The sequence below is a fragment of the Diceros bicornis genome, chromosome 11 (genome assembly GCF_020826845.1).
Source record: "Diceros bicornis minor isolate mBicDic1 chromosome 11, mDicBic1.mat.cur, whole genome shotgun sequence".
NCBI classification, from domain to species: Eukaryota; Metazoa; Chordata; class Mammalia; order Perissodactyla; family Rhinocerotidae; genus Diceros; species Diceros bicornis.
The window spans coordinates 64,238,069-64,263,851 of record NC_080750.1 but is presented as its reverse complement, the minus strand read 5'-3'; the positions used below and the strand labels follow the sequence as shown (position 1 = coordinate 64,263,851).

The window sequence follows — 25,783 nt, the reverse complement described above, 5'->3', positions numbered from 1 at the left end:
CTTGTAAAGCAGAATTTGATTGGCATTCTCTCTTAAAATCTTTATTTCCAGAAAAAATCTTGTTAACATGCTTTTTGGATTTAAATGATAGGTGAGCCATATTTCATGAAAAGGTACACTGGTAGAAAACTTCCTCTAAATACTTAACTTTTTTTTTTAGGAGCTACATTCCTAATTTTGGAATATTAATTCTTTTTTGTTTTTTTCTTTTTGGTGAGGAAGATTGGCCCTGAGCTAACATCTGTTGCCAACCTTCCTCTTTTTGCTTGAGGAAGAGTGGCCCTGAGCTAACATCTGTGCCAATCTTTCTCTATTTTGTATGTGGGTCACCGCCACAGCGTGGCTGATGAGTGGTGTAGGTCCACGTTGGGGATCCAAACCCGTTCCCGGGCTGCTGACGCAGAGTGCTGAACTTCACCACCACACCATGGGGCCGGCCCTAGAATATTAATTCTTAATGGGCGTTTCACTGTTAATTTGGAAGAAAATGCTATAAAGTTTCCTTGGCTTTCCCCAGGAAGATACCTTTATAACTTGAGATCTTTTAAAACCCTTTAGAAATACTAGTCAGCATAATGCTTAGCAGGGTGTTGGAGTCAAGTGCTTTTCTTTCTTTTGTCCTTTGCAGTTTGTCAATTGAAAACGTTCAGAGAAGTCCGTTTGAAATTTTCTTTGGGCCACTTAATTCAGCTTCATTACAGCGGAAATGTGATAAAAATAATACCAAACAAACCCAACAGGTGATTAGAAATATAGTTGGAGTGAATGAATGGCTCATCCTTAAAATGACTTTATTTTTCCATTTCATGTATTTAGCCTGAGGGTCCCTTTTAGCTAAAACTCGAGACAATCTTTTTCCTCCGCAGGGTTAGTTAGAGAGGATGGGCAAATAGATTTTAGTTTTTAAAAAAGTGAATCCAAGAAGTCACTTGAATTCTAAATAAATAAATTTATAAATTCATTGATGTTCTAGAATAAATGGAAGTAATTATGACTGCATTAGTATAGCATTAATTAACATTGCTAATTCTCTGTATATAATTATGTCAAATAATAACACTAATAAAATGTAAATATCAAATGAATAAGAGAAGAGCCTCCCCGCTCTTTTAATGCCACCATATTACAGCATCAGATTATGAACACGCAATATCGTCAAGCTCCTAGACACCTACTTTCTTAATACAGGCTATATGAATTCTAATGAAAACAGGAACTCTGTGGTATAAATCTCCTCTGCTGCCTGGTTCAATGAGGGGCTGCCCAGCCAGCCAATAATTCCATTCCTCAGAGCATTGCTGAGAATATTTATATAATTAAATATCATCTGTTTCCCCGTTTAATTCCTGGTGGCTTTTTTTCCCTGGCTGTTTTTGCTATTTCCTTGGGCAGGAATGGCCCAATAACATTGCCGCCGCTCTGATGGATTATCTTCATTAGCTACTTGGGGTGATGAGTCCCTGAGTAATGCTGAATTTGATTTACCACACACAAAAGCCGAACCTTTCGCGGAAGCTCTAAGTAGGGCAGATTTTATGCAGCTTTAAACTGGTTTTTTGGAAGAAGAGAAAAAAAAAAGTTGTTCTTTTAGGAAACAATTTTGGGACACACTTTGGTCCCCTAGGAGAGCTTCCTTTCACATGATCTCAACAAACTGGTGATATTGAAAATCCTTTTTGATAAAGAAAAGGTAGATGAGGAACAGGATGTACTGAGAGGAATGTGGAGGCCTGGGTTCTGAATCTAGGGGCATGGCTGATGCTTGGCACAGAATCTTTGGGTCTTGGTTTCTGTGTCTGAGAAGCAAGGGAACTGGATTGGCATCTCTCCCAGGCACTTTCTGGCAAGAACCAGCCGTGGAGTTCACAGATCTGTGGGTGAATCCTGCCCCTGGCCCTGATAGCATGGCTCTTGGGCAAGTCACCCAATCTCTCTAAGCCTCAGGCTCTGCAGCTTTAAAAATACACCACTCGTGTCACTCACTTGTTACAGGGTTGTTAGGAGGATTCAACAGGAAAATGTGCTGGAAGCAACTGCACAGAGCCTGGCTTCCAGCAGGTGCTCCTAGGACACTGGTTCCCTGCCCTTCCCTCCTGTCCTCGAGTCTATAAGGCACAGTGGGTGTGACTTTGAAGCAAGGTCTTAGGACTTCCAATGTGAGGTGATTAAATAACACAGAGAAGTGGTCTGCAATGGAACAATGCCTAAATTATTCCTATAGCTCTGGGCCAAAGCTCTTATGTATGTATGTTTTTGGAAAAGGTGCTGGCAGAATTGAGGCTTTGGGGATGTGGTGTGTGATCTTGAGTGCATCCTGCTATCATTATGGGTATTTAACACCCATTGAGTGCCAACGGGGCTTCTCCTTTGTTTCACAAGTATTTGCTTTCTGTGAGTGCCCCGGTTCTGAAGGTGCTGTGAGGCACTTCCTGCTGAGTTGGGTGTGTGGTAAATGGAGGGACCAGCAGCTGTCAATGGCCAGCTACCACAGAAGTGGGGGTGGAGGGGCTTTTATTGCAGGCCTTGTCAGACTGTGGCAAAGGGGAAATCTGTAGGCATGGTGGTTGGCCTAAAGAATCGAGTACAAGATAAGACAGACTAAGAGAACAATTTCCTTTTATATTCCTGGGCCTGGATCCAGCACTATTAATCTCCCTTGTGGGTTCAGAATACAAAGTATATTCTAGCATGTGAATATATCTGTTCGTAACCCCATGGCTTCCATTGCTCCAGGAAGAGTCGCTTTCTTGGTGGTGCTGCCGTTTCATTGGCTCAGGGAATGTCCCCATTATTTCCATGGTTGTGTCCTGCCCTTCTTTCCTCAGACCTTGGAGAAGAGGAGGAGGATGGAAGGCAATTGCCTGAAGGTGGGATGGGTGCGGGGCTGTTGGCACAGGGGCTTCTGAAGAACAGAAAAGAAGGAATGCAGAATTCAGTAACCTCCTCAGTCAAGGCCACTTGTAAATGGCAATAATGCAAGAGGCAAGAAAGATCTCCAGAGAGGCTGATGGAGAGCCTGATGTATGAGTACATTTATACACAGATCCACCCATAAAGTAAAGGCAATAATAACAAGAGTAGCTTATATTAATTGACTGATTTCTGTGTTTTAAACATTGTGCTAAGTACTTTATGTACACCATCTCATTTAATTCTCACAGCTCTCCATAAGGCAGGTACTAATATCATTCCCATTTACAGAAGGGGAAACTAGGTGTAGAGAGGTTGAGTGGCTTGCCCACTGTCAACACAGGTGGGGGAACTAGGATTCAGTGCAGGCGTTCTGACTGGAGCTCTCATGCTCTGAACCATGACTGAATCGTGTGCAATGGGATTGCGCATAGAATCATGATGACGGGTGTGCTAAGAACCTAGGGTGGATCCTTAGTTGTCTCTTAACCCCTCCAAGGTAATCTCAGTGTTCTCTTCAGTAAAACAGTACCCGCCTCACAGGGCTGCTGTGAGAAGGAAGTGAGGCCCGGTGTGTGAAACTGCTGTGTGTACTGTTAGGCAACTGCAAATGCTTGTTCCATTTAAAATGTCATGAGGCTGATGGTCGTTGAACCAGAGCTGGTCATTCTGCCATTTACCTTGGGGGATGGGGCATTAATGCCTTACGGAGTTGTAGGGAGAAATTCTTGTTTCCATACCACACGAGAAAATCAGATAAAGCCAGTCCATATCTGGAAGTTGGAAGAATAAGTGTGAAATCAGTATGGCAGTGGGTAGAAACAGAATGCTGTCACACCCTAGTGCAGTTTGAGATCAAAGGACCATCTATGTATCGATAAGAGTGAGGCACAGGATGGGTAATGTGGGAGCCAGAGGCATCGTTAGGGGAAGGTGGGCCTGGGTAAGAAACTCAGTGAGGCCGCAGACCCTACCGAGATAGACTCTGGGTGCCTGTGTGGCAGCAGATGGCCCGTGGGCCCAGGAGGCAGGTGGGAGGATGGCCATGACCAATGTGGCATCCTCCGCCATTTTGCCTTAGGTCAGTGTTGTCAGCTGCCGCTTGTTTACATCTGGACACCCGAGGTCTAGAACTAACCTTTCTGCTTTCTGCGGTCTGAACCCACAAGGGAGACTGATACTGCCAGATCCGCTCCTGGAAATAGGAAAGGAAATCATTCTCTCAGTCTGCCTTATCTTGTACTTGATTCTTAGGTCCTTCTCTTAAGTTGTTTTTTTTCACTCTTCTCCTCTTAAGAAATCATGCTTTTCTCCTTAAACGTACTCACCACAGCTAAAGATATATCAGAGTAGTACTTTTAACTGTACAGTACTGTAGTGAAGAGAAAATAAGTCTAAGGGTTAGTAGATACCTTCCTCCCTAGTCCTGAATGATGATCTTTCACAGTTTAGTGTAATCCTAGCCATATCATTCCTGACCTTGCTTCTCGATTAGAATGTTCCGATTAAATGTCCTGTAAATCCTTCCTGGGTGAAATATCCCCCTTTACAGCCCTGGGGCTTCAGTGTATTTGGCCCCAGGCCCCTCCTCCTAGCTGCTGGTCCGTGTTCCCCGTCTCGCTGCTGTTTAGGGCAGTCGCACAGGTGGCCCAGGTTGGCTACTCAGGCTTCCTACAAGTTTGACTCTGTGCTGCTTCTGACCGCTCCCCTCCTCTCTAGGTCTCCCCCGTAGGCCAAAGAAAAAGTAAAACATTTAATAAGCAACCCTATGTCACAGAGAATGGAAAAACTCTTGGGATTACATCCTTGTACCCAAATTGTAATCGAATTTTTATTTTTAAAGTTAATGATATATTTGAAAACCGAATGCAATACCTGGAACATAGCAGGACTGAAAAAATATTAGTTTCCCTTCCCTTTAGGACAGTGATCCTCCACCCCAGCTGCACATAAAAATCACCTGAGGAACTTTTAAAAAAATACTGATGCCTGGGGTCTGTCCTAGACCAATGAAATCCGAATCTCAGGGGCGACGTTTAGGTGTTAATATTTTTCAAAGGCTCCCCCGGTAATTCTAATGTGCAGCCTAGGCTGCGAAATGTGGCTCTTAGAAGAGTGCGGCTGGCCTTTGTGTTGCTTTACCTCTCGAGCTGCTGGCTTCTGATTAGGTTCATATCATTAAAATATAATGCATTTGTTTTGCATTAAACTTATTGAGAACTAACACCCTTCTCTCTAATAATATACTCACTTTCTTGGGCTGAAGCTCTCGTTTTTATTTAAAAACTGGATTTCCAAGGAAAAACCCAAGCTCACACCAGAACAGAACCTTTGAACTACAAACAAGATTTTAGATCATGGATTTCAAATGGTTTTCAAATGAGTTCCAAATGGTTTCCTGGCAAACCCAGCCTGAAGACAGGCAAGGAGGGAAGACGGGGCCGGGGGAGAGGGGAGGCCAGCAGCGAGTTCACACCTGGATATTGACCAGGAATTGAGGAGCAGTTCGTGCACAGGTGGCTTTATTTCCTAATGACGCTTTATGTTTTCGTAGGCTGAGTCTACTCTCTAACCCCCAAATCAGGACACACAGCCTTGTAAGTGAGAGAGTATATCTGAGGACATTGTCATTGGAACCTGACACTCAGCTTCCTCATCGGTAGATTGGAGGCATTGAGGAGTTCCTTAGGGGACTCCAGGGAGGCTTAGATAATGGCTAACATTTACTGAGTACTTACTATGTGCCAAACACCATCCTAAGTTTTTTAAAAAATGTATTAAATTATTTAATTCCCCAAACAGCTCTGTTTATAGGCACCATCGTCATCTCCCTTTTACAATTGAAGAAACCAAAGCACAGAGGGCTAGTACCTCACCCGAGATTTCAGGGCTGGTCCATGGGGTACTGGGGTTTGAACCCGCGCAGTGTGATTCCGGAGTTTGTACACCTAAAGCTCTGTGCTGCATTGCTCAGGGCACGTGAAGGTGCCTGAGATAATGCCTGGTATAGGATAGGATAGACCCTCAGGAAATGAATGAACCTGGGGCTGGTAAAATCGGAGGGAGCAGAGGTGATGCTGTCTGCGCTCACAAGAGCCAAGGCAGAGACTCGCACGAGGTGGTGTGGGTAGGCTGGTGGGGATGGCGGTAGGCTTTTTTAGAAGTTTTGGAGCGTTTGATTACTTAAGTTGCAGGGGAGAATGAACTCAGAATGTTATAACAAATGAAACTACCTGTCAAATGTTGAAATGTACAGGAGATGCACTTTAGCATAATGGTGTGTGGGTGTGCAGGTATGTGTATGTGTGTATGTTTGTGAGCGTTCATGTGTTGTTTGTGTGTTGGAGAGTTTTTACCTGACAAGTGATATGACCTCATTTGTAAACTTTGCTTTCTCTGAGCTGGGGATCTGCTTTGATCTTCTAGCATCTTATATTTCCCCAGCCCAGTCACTTGATGAGCTTTCAGAGCTGGCTGCAATTTTTGCCGTTTCACCTGAGCCCTCACTAAATGATGGGTTCAGCCCGTTTCCCGGAGTCTGTGAACAGCCCTGCCTGCCAGCTGTGTGAACTGCCTGCATCTCAGATGTCTGCAGAGCCCTCACACCACAACTCTGGATGCATGTTAGTGTTATCCGGGACTGGTGTCCAGGTTGCTCCCAGTCTCCCTGCCCAACTCCGTACCCCCTGATCCCCTAATTAAATCATGCCCTCTGCAGGAGGGAACTGGATAAATCTAGTGTGCTTCTAGGGTTGAGAACCCCTAGCTGTATACATCTAACCTGTGCGAAGAGGACGGGGTTCCTTGGAGAAGTTAGTCTTAGAATAGCTGCAGAAAAGCAGCTGAGCCAAATACCTTAACTCCGGGTTATTATGCCTTTTCCATTCTCTGCTTTCTCCTCCTCCTCTCCTCTCCATCCTCTTCAACACTGCCCTTACCCCTAAGCACCCCTCTCCCACGCAAGGAATTAAAATGTTTTGTCTGGAAATAAGTGGACTTGACAAACAAGGCCGGGGCTCCTGCTGCAGCTGTGTTCAGTGGGTTTGAGTGCCAACGATGTGAGCTTTAACATGGAGATTGGTGTCTACAGGCACCCGATATCGCTGTTCAGCACAATCCATTTCCATTGTGCTGAACCTCACGTGGACACCAATCAAATAATGATCTTGGGAATGAAACAGTCAACGTACAATGTTATTAACATGTAAAAGACTTATGGGCAAATCACTTTAAAGTATGACAAGGCTTCAAAATGTGTTTCATTTGAGTATAGGGAGAAAGAGTTTTGAGGGGTTGTTTATCAGCAGTGCCATGAGGGAGGCTTATTTCTTGCCTTTAAATCTGGATGAATATGCATGTGTGTGCCGCATGATAATAACAATCACGCCAGCCAGGAGATTAGCTGAGCTCTGGCTCTGGTAATTCTAGCATGCAAATTCAAAGTACGCGGAGCAGGCAGAGGAGGTGCGTGTGGCATCTTTCACTCATCTACTTCCCAAGCTTTGTGCTGGGTCCTAGGTGTGCACTGGGGACAGCTGACCAGGGAACCTTCGCAATGTCGAAAGCCTACATGTTGGATCCTTGTGTGGATGCTGATCCACTTTCTTTTATTGTGAGATATACAAACAGAGGTGTACGTGACACATAATGAATAGTTACAGAGACCCATGTAACTACCCCCTCCCGCAACGAAAAGAATATTGCCAGTGTGCTAGAAGGTCCCCCTATGGACCCTGATGTGGTTTGGGAAAACGGGGTATGTAGAACAGGCACATGGGTGGCCAGGAATGGAAAAACTGTTTTAGGACTTGGCAATGACACTTCTTGACCAGAAGACAGTTCCTTTCCTGTCCTATCTTAGGAGGGGGTAGGGATTCTGGAACCCGACTGTGGGTTTGAATCTCATGTTTGTTACTTACTAGCTTTGTGACGTTGGGCAAGACCCTTATGCTCCCCATGCCTTAGTTTCCTATCTGTGAAGTGGGGATAATAGAAGTACCTGCCTCATAGGGTTGTTGTGAGGATCAAGTGTGTTAATATATATAAAATGCTCAAAAGGCACTTATATGTTGACTCTTGCTACTACTTTTATTATTATTAATTCTTGTGTTTATATATTTGTGTGATTTTATGTGTGAGATTCTCAGTCAGGCAAACAATATCAACATATGTAGATTTCTATATTATTCTGGTACATCCACATCACTGGGGTGATATCATTCCAGGCCAGCTCAGATGTCACTGGTAGGTCTCAAGCATATGAATTGTTTCTCCTTCCACTCTCATGCAGAACATTGTAGCTTCACACAAAAATAATTTCTAAGAGAATTCTAGAGCATGAATGTGATTGTTGGTAGGTAGGGAGGAGAGAACTAGCCTTGACTGAATATCTAAACAGTGCCATTTAACCCAAGAGAAAAAACCCTGTGTGATAAGGTACTTTTAGTTCATCTTACAGACCAGGAAAATGAGGCTCAGAGAAGTGAAGCAACTTGCCGATGTCACAAAGCTGGTAAGTGGTTCAGCTGGGATTCGAACATGTGTCTGTTTGCAAAGACTTGAGGGGCTTCAAGCTCACTCAGTCCAACCTCCCCCGATGCAGGAATACTTTCTTCCACATACCTGCAAAGTGATAACCCAGGCTTTGCTTGAATAAATCATAAATTTAAAATAACATGACATCTTGAATATGCTAAGTATGTATCATTATACCTGATTTATTGTTTTCAGTCACAGGTGATGCTAATGACTTCAAGGCTTGTGTAGATATTCATGCTCAAAAGATGTACAAATTATTGGTTATTAATCAGCAGGTGGTATGGGCAGGATTTGAGGTGGGCCCTAATAAAGGGAATGTTATAAGTACTTTTGCACTTGTATTCTTTTTCTTATAACCTTGTCATGGTGGCAGGAGATTGCTCTCTTATCAAGATACTTAAATTGAGACGTTAGCTGTAACAACCTGCCAGGGCTTCGAAGTGATGATGTAGCAGACAGTGGTGGAATCTTGAGTCTGTGGCTGTGCTTAGAAACGAATGTGTTCCCTCACTTCTTTATCAATCTGTCTATCTCAAGAATTTATATAATAGGAAAACTGGCCAAAACCTCAGCATATTCATCAACCTGCATTACTACATGAATAAGGCACAACTCTTTGCCTCAACCGAGGGAAGTTAGCAGAAAGGATCGTTAGCGGTGTGTGTACCCCTTGATTTTTGTCCATTTCTCAGTTTCCTGTGTTACTGCCACTTTAGTTTGTTAGTGTTTGCTTATTTCAGAACTACTTACCTTGCGCTCTATACGAAATTAACTCAAAAGGGATCATAAACCTAAATGTAAAACATAAAACCATCAAATTTCCCGAAGAAATTTTTGGAAAAATCTTTGTGACCTCGATTTAGGCAAATAATTCTTAGATAAGACACAAAACCCACAAAACATAAAAGAAAAAAAATTATAAATTGGACTTCATAAAAATTTAAAAAAATGTGTTCTTCAAAAGACGTTAAGAAAATGAAAAGACAAATCTTGTACATATTTAACCATTTCATTTTGTTTGATGCTATTATAAGTGATACTTTAAAAATTTTTCAATTTCTAATTCCTTATTGTTAGTACATAAAAATTAACTTGATTTTTGTATGTTGACCTTGTATTCTGAGACCCGTTAAACTCACTTATTAGTTCTAGTAACATTTTTTTGTTCATTCCTTGGTATTTTCTAAGTAGTCCATCCTGTCTTCTGTGAATAATGTTAGTTTGATTTCTTCCTTGGCAGTCTAAGTCCATTTTATTTCCTTTTCTTACCTTATTGTGCTAGCGAGGACTTCCAGCGTGATGTTGAATAGTAGTGGTAGATAGAAGAGAGTGGGTAGCCTCACCTGGGTCTTGATCTGAGAGGACAACTATTCATTGTTTCCCCACTGAGAATGATGCCAGCTGTTTGCTAGCTAGCATCTGACTAGGTTTTCTGTCATCCACTTTTACTTTAGGCTTATGAATGGGAAGGTTGCAGCCTCTCAGCTGACTTTCCCCTTATATCTTTAACATTCTGCTGAAGCGTAGAGAAAGAGAAAGGCTGGACCAGATGTTGTCTAAAAGAAAAAGCTGCTAGGTGGGAGTATGTTTTAATTTGTTGTAGAAATATTTGATCTGGCTCTCCCGTGGGCCAGTGCAGTCTTTGTCCATTTTTCCCTCTATTCCCTAGCCCTGGAAAAAGTGTCAGAGCGTTAATGCTGATTTAAACCTTACTTTTTGAAAAGAGAGCTTTAAGGAAATGAATGGCTCTCTACATTTCCTTGTATTTGTACCAAGAATTCTTATCAACTTTTCACTCTCTAGTTTCTGTGAGACAAAACAAGGGCCTTATATCTTTCTTGATAAGACATCAAGTAACTGTTATTAATGAACACAACTGTAAGAAGAAATATACTTTTTAATTTGTCCACGTTGTTCTTCTCCCAGTGACTAAATGGCTGCACATTTGAAAGCATTGGCAGCCACAGCAAACTACTGATATGGAATCACCCAGCTATTTAAATAAAGATGATATTACTGGAAAAAGCTAAATCATCAACTCAACCATGTGAAAACACTTTTAAAATCATCTTAAAAATGTCTTTGCAATTTGTTTAGCTGGTAGTGGAATTCGTGCAGAGTATCAATCATTATAATAGCATTATAGTTCTGTTAATAACTACTTGAAATCAGAAAATATTATATATCTATTGTTTAAAATTGCCAAAGCATTTCTTTAGAATGTTATAAGGTGTTTATGTGTTTCTTATTAGAAGAGATAACAGTATCTGAAGTATGAAGTAGGCAGTGGAACCAGAGGACTTTAGGTTGTGGGATGGGGGCTATAGGTAATGTTTCATATCGTCATCATCATCATCACCTAACAAAGTCCCCCCTAGATTTTCACCTGGACTAGGGAGTACCCTCCAAGGTGGGGTCAGAGGGATGGAAGTACAGCAGAACTATGCACATCCGCTTTTTCCATGCCAGTGTCTGAAAAGGAGGTGACAGGGACAAAGTCAGTGGGATCTGAGGAGGAGGAGTGGCGGGAATGATGGTCACCCTGCATGGGAGATGATGCTGGACTACTAAAGGAGCTCATGGGTTTCAGAACAGCAAAGGAATGGCATTTGAGGAGAACTTGGGAAGTGCTGATTGAGGTTGGAGGGACAGAAGAGGCAAGAAGAAGTGGGGCTAGTCGGAAGGACATGGCTGCTGGCTTACTTCTGGGGCTGACTCTGAAGCTCGAGCAGAAGAGTCCCATTGCGGTCATGGTGGGGGAGTGGGCAGAGAAGGAGGGAAGAGGGAAGGATGACACAAGGCTTCTAGCTTGGAACACTGGCTGGATGGCAAAGTATTAACTGAGAGGCAGAGGTTAGGGAATGTGCCAGTTAAGGAACCCGTTGATGGAGGGAATATTATCTTTGACCTGAAATAGAGGATGGACTAAAATAGGCTAAGAAGGCAAAAGAAATAGCCCAACTTGGTATTGGGAATGGACGTTAGGATGAACTTGTAGGAGAGAAGCTAGGGCCAAAGTGTTACTCGATAGGAAGAACTGGCTCACCAGACAGGGCAAGCCAAGGAGCCTTGGAGGAATAGGTGTGTGTTCTACTGGGAGGCAAAGTAATCAAGCAGCAAGAGACTCTGGATGCCTGCAGCTCACCTTCTCCTGAAGTGGAATCTTTTGTTCATTAATCGCCTGTACATATCAAGCACCCATCAGGTGCCTTGCATAGTTCCTGTGTTATGAAGATGAATAAAATCATCTTGAGGTTCTATGTGAGAAGAGGACAGACTGTCCAGCCAATAAATATAATACCAAGTGGAAATTATCACAACAAAGATAGGAGTAAAGGGAGCTGACATTTGAGTTGGGTCTCTAAAGAGTCTGGAAGGTGAAGGGGACAGAGGAAGGGGAAGGAAGATCGTTCTAGGCAGAGAAGACGCGTGTATAAAGGCCTTTTAAGATAGTGCACTACTTATGCAAATAGCTGAGCATGGAGGTAGAGTTGCTTTTTTCTCACAGCAATCTCTGTCCCTCATGAGCCCTTTTTCTGTTCAAAGTCTTCCCTGATACAAACTGTTTTATTTAGACTCTTAGTACCTTTGGTTCATGTATGTGGTTTTTAGCTTTTCAGAGAGAAGGCAGTTAAATGCACAGGCACCTCCGAGTTGAAGTTTCTCTGTGTCTGTAGTCTTTGTTCTCGGCCATGGGAGAGATTAAAAATGGTAGCAGCAGTGTCACACCCAGTTATTTTGAAATCAAGAAATCACTCTGGTGAAGAATCTGAGGGTGTAGACTAGACAAGTAGAAATGGCCTACTGTCATGAGTTAACTCTGTCCAGCCAAAAAGAAGGGTCATGTTTCAGTAGTTGATGTCACCTTGCTTCTACACTGGGCCAAGATGTCTCTCTCCATCCCTGAACTTGAAATAATCAGCCCCTTCTGGCTGGTTCCAGGCACTGCCCACAAATTGAGGCTACAACCGCTCTCCAGGCATCTCCCTGACACCTCAAACTGAGCCCTCTTTGGGCCCCATGCCCAGGAATCTTTCCGCTTGTCTCTTTTCTGGGCTTGCAGCCAGGCTCAACTTTTCAAGATGTTGTCTTCCAAATCCTGCCTTGATTAACTCAATCTGCAGCTCCTTCTTTGTCACTGTTTTCTTGTCACTCTTTTAGTTTTTCCTGCAGTCATCTGTGTTCCTAGTCTGTCCCATTTTAGGCATTTGCATTTGCAAATGACTACATTTACATTTAACTCACAGGAGGCGGCTTTTGTCTACTACAGAAAGAAACACACCTGGACTGCACATAAACTGAGGAACTAGGCTCCTCGTCCCAAGGTGCTGTGGGTTTGATCCCCTGGCTTCACCATCCCAAACCAAAGAGGATTAGCCTGGCAAATTTCCAAGACAAGAGCTAAGGTGGAGGACTCCCAGCCACATGGTTATCTACGAATGGTTTCGGGGAAGGGAGTTAGGAGCAGCCTTAGCACTGCACTTTCCAGAAAGGGATTTGGGTAGTACTGATTAATGGATATATTGGTAACGGTGTAGAGAGGTAGAAATGGGGAGCTTGTACCCAACCTTGTAAAAGGGGAGAGGGTGTGAGGGAACACAGATAGTAGAGCTTATGGTGGCAACTAGGAAATAGAAAGTGGGCTAAGTATTGCAGGGGGCATGTACATGAGAGAAAGGATGACTTGGAGTGGACTCAGGATGGAGGAAACTCAGACCGATGAGTAGCAAGCCAATGCGTTTGGCAACCATGCTTTCCCACAACCCTTCCTTCTTGGATCTTATGACATTATCCTGGTTCTCTTCCTGCCCCCGCTGATTGCTTCTTCTCCAGACACCTTAGCAGCTCACCTCTCCCTCTTGCTCCCTTTCTTGAGCTCAGACCCTGCCTGAATCCTGCATTCTTCCCTCTCTTTCAGCTTTCCCCCTTGGAGCTCATCCATGCTCCTAGCTTCAATTCTTACCTCTGTGGAGACAGACTCCCAAATCTGCGTCTGCATTCTTGACCTTTCATGCAATCCTGCTCCCATTTTTCATTGCTCATTGGACGTTTCCACTGGCTGTCCCACTGTCACCTCAGACTCAGTGTGGTATACTCAGACATCTAATTGGAGGAGTGCAATTAAGTGACCTCTAAAATCTCTTCCAGTTCTGAATTTCTATGTCAAAAAACAAACCATCATCATCACCTCCTTAAATGGCATTTTCTTCCGTTTTCTTGCTTGTCAGTAGAGTTAGCATCCCCAGACTGGTAGACTTCAGCTGTCTCTGATGTTTCCTCTCCTTTCACTGCCTTACTGATCTCGCATCTAGCTCGGTCCCTCGGTCCATGCAGCTGTCACCAATTCTGAACTTTATTCTTAAATATCTGATCTTCTCGGACTCACCTGATCTTCTGTAATCCACCCTGTCATCCTAAGTGCCCTTCAACACTGCTTTCACTGTCCGTGTAACTGGGTCTTCTCTACCTACTTAGCCCTTTTTCCTATAACTTTTCTACAATCACTTTTCTATGCTTTAGCCATGCCATGTGGCTCATGAGATGCCATGATGGTCACACCTCACCTCCTCCCAGAAACCTTCCCAGCCTATGTTGATCATTCCGTTTCTTTCTTTGTTCCTCTAGAACTGATAATTTCTCCTACACTATTTAATGTGTAACCATATATGCTCACAGTTTTCTATTTCAAGTATATTAGTCTTATTTCCCTGACTTGACCATACACTCTTATCAAATCACAATGATCATCATTCTTGTACGCCCCCAAACGCCAAGAAAGTGAAATAGGCTCAACAACTGTTGGTTAATTGATAACTGAGATTCTGGATTAAAGAAAAATTTTTGTCTAATGAGCTTAAAACTCTAGGTGGAAGGTCTGGGTGGAGAATGCCCTCAGTTTTGGTATGGTTAAAATGACTGTCTTAAATCTCTCTTCTCCTTCCCCTCCTTACATCCCTCCCACATTACTGCAGATGCCAGTCAGTCTCTTTGTCATCAGTCTCATGTCCTTCCCACTCAAATTAGTAGATGTTTCTACTAATTATGTTACTTCCCTGCTTAAAAACCAAATGTTTACAGGATACAATCCAAACTCTTTGTATGGTATTTAAAACCTTCCGTAATCTGGCTTCTGCCTCCCAAGAATCAATGTCTTCTAGGCTCCCTACTCTCTCCACCCCAACATCATACTTCTTGCCCAGCCACACTTAACAGTGACCCAGCCTCCATGCTCTGTCTCGTTGTGCACATGCTACACTCTGCCTGGAACGTTGGTGGCCCCTTTCTTCACCTGGCTTAATGCCTCTCCCTTTCAAAGCTCATCTCTGGCAGGCATTCCTTCCAGAATCCTTCCATGACTCCACTTGCTCTGGGCTAGATGCTACAGATACCTTGATATGGTCCAGTACCACCCTGTGCATATTTCTATCAAACATACATCACATTGTGTTATAATAGTTTGTATACTTATTTATCTCCCTCATAGTCCTGAAACTCCTTGCTGGTAGGGGTGGTGTCTCATTAACGTTTGTATCCCCAGCACCTAGCATGGAGCCTGATTTACTGGCAAAAGTTTGTTTAATGAATAGCTGACTAACTTATTTCAGCTTTCATATTGAAGATGTTTGGTACCATTTAGATCCAGTCCTTGTACTTAGGTAAGCATTGTAACTGAGGATTGAAGGTCCTTCAAACCTGTGATGTATTCAAGGAGGTATTTTGCTTTCCCCTTTTACCTAGGTAGATACAACTCTGTTTTATATTTTTAATATTTACTTCTAGACTTAACACTTTATCAAGTTTATTTATCTTTGATTCATTCCTTACAATTGATGTAGCAGAATGGGATAAGACAGCAGCATTTTCTTCCATCCCATTTTATCTTTTATCAGCATTTTGTTCTTCATGTATATAGCTTTGCCTGAGTCATCAGTATTGGGCTAATGGACTGGAACGGCCCAAGTTGAATGGTAATTACTTACTCTGTTGCTGATAGCCCAGATGAGAATAGGACTTATTAGATCTGTAATAATGGAAATCTGTGTTTAATGCAGATCTTTTAAGCAGTTTGAAACGAACTCAAATTCATCTCTCTTTGCCATATGTTAAAATGTCACATTATGGTTTTAAAATTCAGGATGAGAACTGAAGTTTCAGAAGAAGCCTGTCTGTGGAAAAGTTCTCAAATCTGTCCTTTCTAAAATCAGAAGCATTTGTTCATCTCAAATCAAGCCTCTACAGAGAAGCAGCCCTGTCTGAGCAGTCCCCCTGGGGCTGGGTTGGGGGGGAGTAGCAGGAAGAATAGGGCCTCAGTTCACAAGGACTCAGGACAGACAGGATGGACAGGAAGAGGTACGGGTGACCCTGGATGGTGCGTGGAGACCTTCCCAGAGGCTCAAGGCTTGAATTTAGCAACTGCACCCAAGTCGAGAGTTCTTTTGGCTCAGTTGTCAAGGTGGGCTCCAGAACTAAATGCTCATACTTGTATGCTGTTAGCTCATCTCTTGTTTCAGCTGTGGAAGACTTCAGCTTTTCCACAATACTGACTACTTCTTTCTCTTTTTTGTGTGAAAATAAAGATAGAATTAATCTGACTCAAGAAACTTCTGTGAAAAGCTTCTTCATTTTGCACACCTGAAGACCAGATAGTGAAGTTAAATGGCTTACCCAAGGTCATATGTCATTAACACTGCAACACGGGCTGGCAGCAGAATCTAGCCTCTCCCCAGGGCTCCTGCCATCACTTTTAGAAGTATGTTCCAAAAGGGCCTTGTGACCAGTCCAACAGCTGTGCTTTCAAGTTATTTCCACTAACCTGTATCCTTCTTCTTGACTGGGAAATGGTCCTAAGTAATTTAGCTTCCTCTCTTTAGAATCGAGTCTTGTCTGGAGACGTATTATTGGGGCTATAACCTCACCATATTTCATAAACGAAGCAGGGTCGTGATGGAGCTCTTGTATCTCAATAGAGACCTCAGTAGGGTGAGAAATGGTCCTACAGACTTGTCCAGTTTATGTGTAGCTCTTCTCTTAGGTTCACTGAGTCTCAGGCATCTTTGCAAGTGGTAGATGTCCTGAGTGGTGTCATTATGGTGTTGAAGAACTTGGTACTGGTGAAATATGCCAAGCATGTACCTGTTCTGGTTTTGAAAACTCTTCACAGTATTCACAGGCAAAGACAGGCTGATGCTGATTCATTGGTGAGGGATTAGTTTGGATTCCATGACTCTAAATTATTAGATACTTCAACAACTCAGTAGACCTGATGTAACTGGCAGGTTACCCTGGTGGATGTAATGGGGGCTAAAAAATATCTTTCTCTGAACTCAAGGTGCTTGTACTATATTTACTTGTATACTGCTTTCTTTTTTTTTTTATTCCTGAGCTTTGATACTTTTTGTTGATAAATTTCTTTGAGTTCAGTGACCTTGGTAGGTGCATAGTGCTTCACAAGTATTTTTAACAACCCCTACTTTGGGAGAAAATGGTCACATTTTAGTACTTACCTTAATGGCTGTAGAAATAACGGTTTTATGTGGTATATCAGCATTGACTTAAAAGTTGCTTTTAGGTATTTGCCACACGTTTTGGCGACACAATGTGTACCATCAGGGAAATTTAAGATTTTTTTTGGTAACAAAGTTCTCAGCTTATATCTGGTATTTGTTGATGTTTTTTATAAATTGGTGAACTTTTTCTAGCAGTAATCTATGAACGGCCCTGAAATTTCTTAAAACCAGTCTTGGAAAGAGGGCAAGTTATTGATGTCTTAGATGCTTAGTTGAAAGGTCGTGTTACCTGCATAATATCTCTTTCATTTGAGGATAAGTCTATGTATAGTTGAGGTAGATGAGGATTTTAAGAACTAGAGAGAGTCTTCTGGGTCGCCAGCTGAGAAAACAGAAGTAAAGAGGCAAAGTGACTTCTCCAGAATCACTTAGAACTAGGTCTAGAACCTCTAAGCCTGTGTCCTTTCTACCACTCCACTCACTTCTTTTATTCCGGAAACATAAACAAATATTTTACATCTGATCACCTCCTAAGGAGTACATCTATTCCTGAGACTGCCAAACTTTGTGATTCTATCAGAGCAAGAAATCTTATTTGTAAAGAGGCTGGCTAATTATCCATGACATTTTAAATGTCTGCATTGTCCTTGAGCTAAGAGTGTGAAAATCAGAAGACTCAGGAGTGTATACATTTCCTGATAAATTTCACTTAGTTTAACACACTCTGACAGTAAAAACGAAATGAATCTTAGCTGTTCAACAACAATAACATTCCAAGCAGGAAGGTAATTTAAAAAACCTATTAGCTGCAATATTGCTAATTTTGTATCACAGAAAATACCACAGAGTTATAAGTATAGCGATGAAGATATGATAGACGTGTTTTGTCTAAAGAAAAATGAAAAAAGCAGATATCACTTTGCATAGACATCAGTGACAATAACGGCCATTTTAGTAACTCAGGTTTTGTTTCTTCAGTTGAAATTCGAAGTAACCCAGGTAGATGAGAAGGCCATGATGTTGAACAATTGGAAGCTCTTGATTTTATCAAAGATTGGGACCAAGTTGAGATGCTGTGGGATATTTTACTAGATAAAAGGCAGAGGAGATAACTGCTGTTTCTGTTTTGAGAAGAACAAGATGGCACCAGTATCTGGACCCATTGATCAGACCTGCTGTCCAATGAAGAGAGTCCTTCATTAATGCTTTTGTTTCATGGTAATTCTGTTTGTTTATTTTGAGGGACATGACTCTTTGTACTCACACCTGTTGGTAAGTTCTGGATATCCTGTTGATTCAGGGGCATTAGAAAGAGTTAAAATACCCTCTTCATCACAAGCTGCTTCTTGGTGGTATCCAGTTAACTTGGATAACTATGATGAGTCTGTGCCCCATCCTTTGTCATGGTTGCCCCACAGGTCAGTGGTATCTTTTAATAATTGAAAAATTTATTATTATTTTCATTATTATTTTTTGCCTCTATCATGTTTTTATTTTTATAAAATTATTGTTTTTGCCTCTATAGTGATGTGGTGATGAGACAGGATCATCATTTATTTTTAAAATTATAGCAAAATTTTCAAGTTTGAATCAATCAGGTTTCTTGTAGGAGCTGCAAATATTTGGATCTGCACACTGAATAGATACCAAGAACAGAAGACAAAGGGCTCACCTTCTCTCTCTAATCGTGGGACTCGGCTCTGGGAGTTGGTCTCTTCATCTTTCTGGTAAAGGGGTGAGACTGAGTGATCTCTGTGGTTCCTTTCAGCTCTAGCAGTGTGTCATTTATAATTATAATGCATGCTGCGTCTGTGCATTTCAGTCATTCTGCAAAGAAAGAAGATTTTGTCTTCGCATGATTTTGTCTTGAAATAGCAAGTATATTTTTGTTGAATGGATGGTCTCTGCCTGGTTCTGGCGTGGTCTTCTCTCACTTTCTTCTATGTTGACATTCCTGGTTTCTAGTCCAGGCCTGAATACATCACCCAGCTAATGGGGCATATTAGTTAGGACCACGGGCTTTGGAGTTAAACACACCTGGGTTCAAGTCCTGGTTCTAAATCCCAGTTGAGCTAGTTTTCTCATGTGATATGGAGATGATGCCGAGTTTGTGGGTTGAGGAGAGGTGTAATGAGATATTGATGATAAAGCCCTTAGCACAGCGTACCTGGCCATGCCTGCCTATTTCCCTGCCTCCTCCCAAGTAAAGGTTTTTTTCTGCAGAAATGTGACCCCATGAGTTGTATACATTTAAAGTATTTACTTGTTTAGTGTCAGACACTGTTTGAAATTGTTTTGTAGCTGCCTTCAGTTGAATGCATTGAAGAAATAGACAGGAAACCAGATGTTTTCAGAAGACACTAGATCAAGAACTGTGCTAATATGTTCTGCCTGCTTCTTTACCACTTCCATATATTGCCAGATTTTTGAACCTACCACATCCCTTCTCTTTAGCTGGCTTCCTGAAGTTGACATCATGCCTATGACCTCTACCTTGATATCTTTCCATTCCAATATTCCTCTCTGGGCTTCCCTGTCAAAGCCACGGTTAATCCAGCAAATATTTACTGAATAGTAGGTACTGTCCTAGGCACTGGGATAAGAGAGAACAAGATGGATAGTGTCTACACCCCAATATGGGGGGAGGAGCAGAACATAACCAGTGAACAAATATATATTGTAATTTCATATAGTGCTAATCGTTACAAAGTAAAATAAACTTATGTAGTTTATCCACTAAGCTATGGCACCTAAGTCAGGTTTCCTGGTTCCTGACTCCAATTCCAGGTGATCCTTCATTTGATTTATAGAATGCCATAAGAATATCCAAAGTGAGAGGCAGAGATGTAGCCTTTCAAAGCCACGTATACAAACGAAGCTATATCTATTAGTTACCTATTTTTGTGTAATTAATTATTTCAAAACTTAGTGGCTTAAACATCTGTTAGCACACAGTTTCTGTGGGTCAGAAATCTAGACACAGCTTTGCTGTGTCTTCTGCTTCAGAGTCTCTTACAAGGCTGCACTCAAGGTGTTGGCCAAGACTGAGGTCTTATCTGAAGGCTCAACTGTGGAAGGATCTGTCTCCAAGCTCACTTATGTGCTGGTTGGCAGGATTCAATTCCTCAAGGGTTGTTGGGCTGAGGGCTTCAGTTCCTTCCTGATTGTTGCCTGGAACCCACCCTCAATTCTTTACCATGTTGGCCTCTCCAGCATGGCAGCTTGCTTCATCAAAGCATGCAATGGAGAGAGAGTCTACCAGCAAGATGGAAATCACAAATCTTTTGTAACTTAATCACAGAAGTGACATCCCCTCAATGTTGCTGTATCCTATTAGTTAGAAGCAAGTTACTCAACGAGAAAGGATTGCATAAACCTGTGAATACCAAAAGGTGAGGATATTTGGGGGCCATCCTGGAGGCTGCCTGCCACAGCTGTATATTGTGGATTTGCTCGTAGAATATTAGAGCAGAAAAGACCTTAGTTATCCTCTGGGACCCTCCTCATTTTTTATACATGAGGAACTCGAGACTCAAAGAGGTGATGTGACTTACCCAAGGCCATAGCTACTCTGAGGTAGAGCTGGGACTTCTGACTTTCAAACCCGTGAACTATAAGTGGGTTATATTTAGCCTGCTGCAAGCTGGCAGATTGTGGTTTCTAAGTTTGCAGTCTCAAGGGGTTTTATTCTTCTGCACATTTTAAATGCACTGAGACTGTGTAGTGATCCCAGGCCTGGATCTCAATAGAATATAAATGTCCCATTTTGGGCTTTGTTTGAGATCTGAGGTATAGAGGTTCTGCCTAAGCTTATCTGGCTTAAATCCTGTGTTTTCTATGCTTTTTATCCCCTTTACATCAACGTGTCTTTAAAGCATATAATATAATTTAGAGCGAGTCTCTAAGACGGCACACTCCATGATCCAGTTAGCCATCTCACCTGTTTTTAACATTATAGTCTCATCTAATGCTGTAGACCATCAGGTTAAGAACCCTGGATTCTATAGTTTGTCTTAAATCTTAACTCTGTGTTTGCTCTTAGCTCTTGAGGCTTGCTTGGCTCTCTAGACTTGGCACTATGTTGGCCCCTTCAGTCCTGGCCATGAGTGTGTCATTTTAGGCCATTGTCACACTAGGATGTAGGAGGCGATAGAGACAGGTTAGTTATGCTCAGGACTGGGACTGTGTGAGAACCAACAGAAGACAGACCTGCAGCATGTCAGCTGGTACGTACAGGGCCAAATGTGAGTAATGGGTCAGGAAGTGGGAGGTGCAGAAGATGGCTGTGGAGTCTACTGTTAAGAGCCAGGGAAAGATCCTACCATGAAGAAGTCAGAGCAGTGCTTGGGAGTCTGTTGAAGCCTCTGTCATGGCAGACCAAAAGTCTGGGCTTGAAGCAGTGGCAGTCAAGGCAGAAATGGTTTAAAATATAGAAGTTCTGATTGAGTAAAATGACAGCACTGATGAGCAGAGAGCAGGAGACAGGCCAATCCATTGCAAGGATATTTGTCCCCAGGCTTTTAAAATTTTTCTTTTTCTTTTAGTTCTTCAATGGAAGTCCAGGCCTAGATATAGAGGCCTTATGTCCTTTCTGCTAAATGGAGAGGAAGAAGGTATGGCATCAGAGGAGGCAAAGCTGACCCTGGTGCTGTTGGAATTGATGTTGTTGATGGTAGAGTTGGTGGTGCTGGTGTTGGTGGTGGTGGTGGTGTTGGTGTTAGTGGTATTGGTGTTGGTAGTATTGGTGTTTGTGTTGGTGGTGTTGATGTTGGTATTGGTGTTGGTGGTATTGGTGTTTGTGTTGGTGGTGTTAGTGGTGGTGGTGGTGGAGTTTCCATTCCTTCACTGCTCTCCTACATTGTCAGCCTCTGAAATAATTCCTAACCTCTAAGTCTCCCCCACCTCCCTTAGAGATTTATAGACTCCAAACCTCTTTCCACAAAGTATAAGGAATCAATTTCCTGCCCCTGGGAATAGCACACCTCGATAACTACCTTCCCTCTAGATAGAAGGTTTGCCTACTACGTTATATTTGGTGAAAATAGCGGAAAAGCCCTCTTCTCTTTCTAGGCTGGGATTAAAAGGCTTGGTTTAAATTGGATTCTAGTTTTTTTTTTTTTTAATACTTCCTTGGCCAGTTCTTTTAGAAACTAGCAAGAAATCTTTAAAGATGAAGACATAAAGATGAGATAAAGATGAGGTTTCAATATTTAAACCTCGTATTTAAACATATGAGGTTTAAATTTTAAACATGTTTAAAACAACATTAGGGATCCCTTAGATTTGTCTGATGCTTTAAGCTTACTATGTCCATCTTCCCATGTATTTTCACCTGATCCACTTAACAGCCTTGGTAGGCAGGTAGAGCAGGCATGACCCAAATTTGATGAAGAGATCTAGATTCAGAAAACTTAGGTGATGTGTCAAAGGATACACAGCTACAGCTGTGACCTACAGGTCATACAACTCATAATTGTACGCAGCCAAGATTTCTACCTAGGTCTTCCCACTCCAAATCCAGTGCTCAAATTAAATAGAAAATAGCCAGATTTTATCACCCAGTCTGTGAAAGAAGAGAAAGCAAGGGTGAATGAAGGGAATGACAGTAAGTGATGTTGAATAAAACATGAGGATAAATAGTTTGCATATGTAGCCTTATGACTTTTATTGCAGGGCTGTGACCTGGTTCTTAACTGTTCTTTCCTTGTGCCTTCTGCTTTTTGTAAATATTCCCCGCGTTTACCATGATCACCTATGTGAAGGCTAAAGGGCTGCTGTTTTCTTCTGCAGAGCCCCTGATGCTCTTATCTCTGGAGATTGGCTGTACCCTTAGTAAATGGGAATCCCCCTGTGGACAATTGGTGATTGAGGGGGGACAGCTGGCTGCAAGGGGCAGTTCATTAGTGTGCATCATGACTGGGGCCTGGCAGTCATTAGAATTCATTATAAATTACTCAGAGTCCCAGGAATCTCCTTTAGTTCTCACTTAGCAGCTGGAAGATGCTACCAGCTGTGGATCCAGGGTTTCCCCCAAAGAATTTATCTAAGTATGGGGGGCAAATAGGTCAAATGATCTGATGATGTGTGGGTGGGAGTAAAGCAGAAAAGCCTGTTTCCACCTCAGAATGGATGCTCTGAAGATGCCATTGAGGGGATTAATTAGAGCTGTGGGCACAGTTTAAACTTTGGTGCCTCTGATGGGCCAAGGAACACTCAAGAGTGTCTTTGGGAGTCATTGGGAAGAGGGACATGAACAGAGAAGGCAGAGAGGTAACCAAAGGGAGAGTGAAGGAGAAGAGAGTTTCACGTGGTACCTTTTGATCTTCAAGATCTGGCCCCTGATGGCCTTTTCTGTTTCAGCTACTGTGACACTTTTCACTGAATCCTGGTTGATGTCCTGAACTGCCCATTCACTTAATCCTCTGGGCTTTTGAGTCCTGTGTTCTCTCAATTTCAAATGTCTTCCTTTCTTCCCCAGTTTTCCACCTGTGGAAACCTACATGTCCTTCAAGGCTCAATCCTAGCACGTGGACCAAATGCTGTCATATGAACCATCCCCTCACAATTCTCACAGTAGCTCTAGATAGATATTATTTCCGTTCATTTTTTTCAGATAAGGAAATTTAAGCTCAGTGGGGTTATGTGACTTGCTCAAGAGCACAGTTCTAGTGGAGTGTGGAGTCCTCTGGCCATGGCTCTTTCCACATTATACTGCACTTGTATCTTACTGGTACTCCCCTTCCTCATAATATATTCCTGTATTGGCTCTGACACAGTGGTGAGGTTAGCCACGTTGGACTTCTGTGCTCCTGGCCCTTCACCATGTAGGCCTTTTCTTGTGTGTCTATCTCTTTACTGAAGAAGAGGCTTTCCCATGACCTCACATTCTCATCCTCTTATGCTCTGCCTCTCAGAGCTTTGTTCTAGCACAGGAGTTGGAAAACTTTCCTATAAAGGTGCAGATGGTAAACATCATAGGCTCTGCAGGCCATACGGTCTGTGTCACAACTACTCAACTCTGCCATTGTAGAGTGAAAGCAGCCATAGATGATAAATAAATGAATGAGTGTGGCTGTGTTCCAATAAAACTTTATTTAATGACCCTCACATTTGAATTTCATATAATTTGCATATTTCATGAAGAAACTTTCTTCTTCTGATCGTTCTTCAATCGTTAAAAAATATAAAAACTACTCTTGGCTCATGGGCCACCCAAAAACAAGTGGCAGCTTTGGCTAGTGGGCCCTAGTTTGCCTTCCCCTGTTCTGGAACTAATTGGGTAGCAATCATTTACCTTTTGGTAAAATTGTCACTGTGTTGGTTCTCCTGGAAGCACTGACAATTTAAGCCTTTAACTTCAGGTGAAAGGCTTTGTCACCTCCTAAAGGGATTTTGGACAGCTGTGGCTGTGATGGTGGTGGGGTGGGAGAGGTGACACCAGGGGGATAGCTGCCTCTGTGTAAAATAAGGTCAGTCCTGCTGTGCTCCTATTGTCTCTTCAGTGAAAATGTTAGACTTAAATCCTACATGTCATTTATCTTTGAGCTCTGTATAGAGAAAAAGGTCTTGCTTTGGTTTTTATAAAAATACCAGGCTTAGATCTTTTTGTGTGAGCTGTCATCAGCCATTCTGATTGTTGATCTTGTAAATTCGTGCTTTTTAGTGCTGGCAGAGGGATAGCTTTTGTTTCAGAACAATTTCATGAAGTGTTTCTTTCAATAGGGACTTACATTGAATTTCAACTTTAGCTATATTTTTCATCTAACTTAACATGGGCAACTGCCATTATACTACAGAGGAGTGCTTCTGAATCCTTTCTTAATGTGAGAGCTTCAGCAAAGGTTACCGTCAGCCGCTGGCGATCTTCTTTTTCCCATGAGGACCACAAGGTTGAGTCCTCTCCCCGTGTGGTCTCCAGGTGACCCACAGTGACCATCCATTGCCTGAAACTTGGTCGGTGATCTCTGGGGTGTCTTAAAGGGTTTGCTTTTTATGTACGCTTGGATGCATCCTAGAGTAAAAACTTTCATAAAATGCTATGCCTATTTGTGGAATTTGGAAAGAAGCATAGGAAAGGAAAGGGAGACTTAATGAGAAACTTGATTCTCACTAGTGCCCAAGCTATCTTCCACTCACTCCCCCCGCCCTGCCCTGTGTTGTATGTCAGGAAGCTCACTAGGGACGCTGCACTGAGGATACCATGTGGGTGCTTGATTTATCCATTCAGGCTTCAAAAAGACCATTCCACTGTCCAAGGGAACACTTATTTAATATATTTCTGTACAAATTAGGGCCTGGTAATCTGAGAAATAAAAAATTAAGTAGATTATCCATTATAATAACAAGACACAACTTCTACTTCTATATTTCTTCCAAAAATATTTTGATTATACTAAGCATTACTAGCAAGTAGTGCTTGCTATTATTATTTTTAACTTAAGCTTACAAGTTCCTTCAAGTGTATTAGATACACATCATGTTACTTGTCAGTGTGGAGTTTGTAATTTGGCAATTTCTCTGTTCAGAGGTTGTTCTGTAGCACTAAAGAAATAGTACTATCAATTATTAAATCCTTTGAAATAATTATACATGTGGACTACAAACACATGGAATTTAATTTAAATGAATGTGTTAGTACTCTGGAACTTTGAAAATCATGTTCTGAGAAGGAAAGTCTTTTGAATTTGCTTTTTTTTTTTGGTGAGGAAGATTCGCTCTGAGCTAACATCTGTTGCCAATCTTCCTCTTTTTTCGCTTGAGGAAGACTAGGCCAGAGCTGACATCTGTGCCAATCTTCCTCTATCTTTTTGTACGTGGGACACCGCCAC

General features: G+C 42.2%; 1 protein-coding gene across 4 annotated transcripts in view; it reads left to right on the top strand.

The window, feature by feature from the left end:
* The window catches only part of MSRA (methionine sulfoxide reductase A), a 405,431-nt gene that overhangs the window by 103,493 nt on the left and 276,155 nt on the right, over positions 1–25,783 (top strand). For 2 of the 4 annotated variants that reach the window (XM_058550411.1, XM_058550412.1), the window contains exon 2: positions 21,500–21,568. The exons of the other annotated variants lie outside the window; for them this stretch is intronic. In XM_058550411.1, the coding sequence (XP_058406394.1) occupies positions 21,500–21,568 (69 nt within the window). The remainder of the gene's footprint in view (positions 1–21,499; positions 21,569–25,783) is intronic. 4 annotated transcript variants of the gene reach the window in all.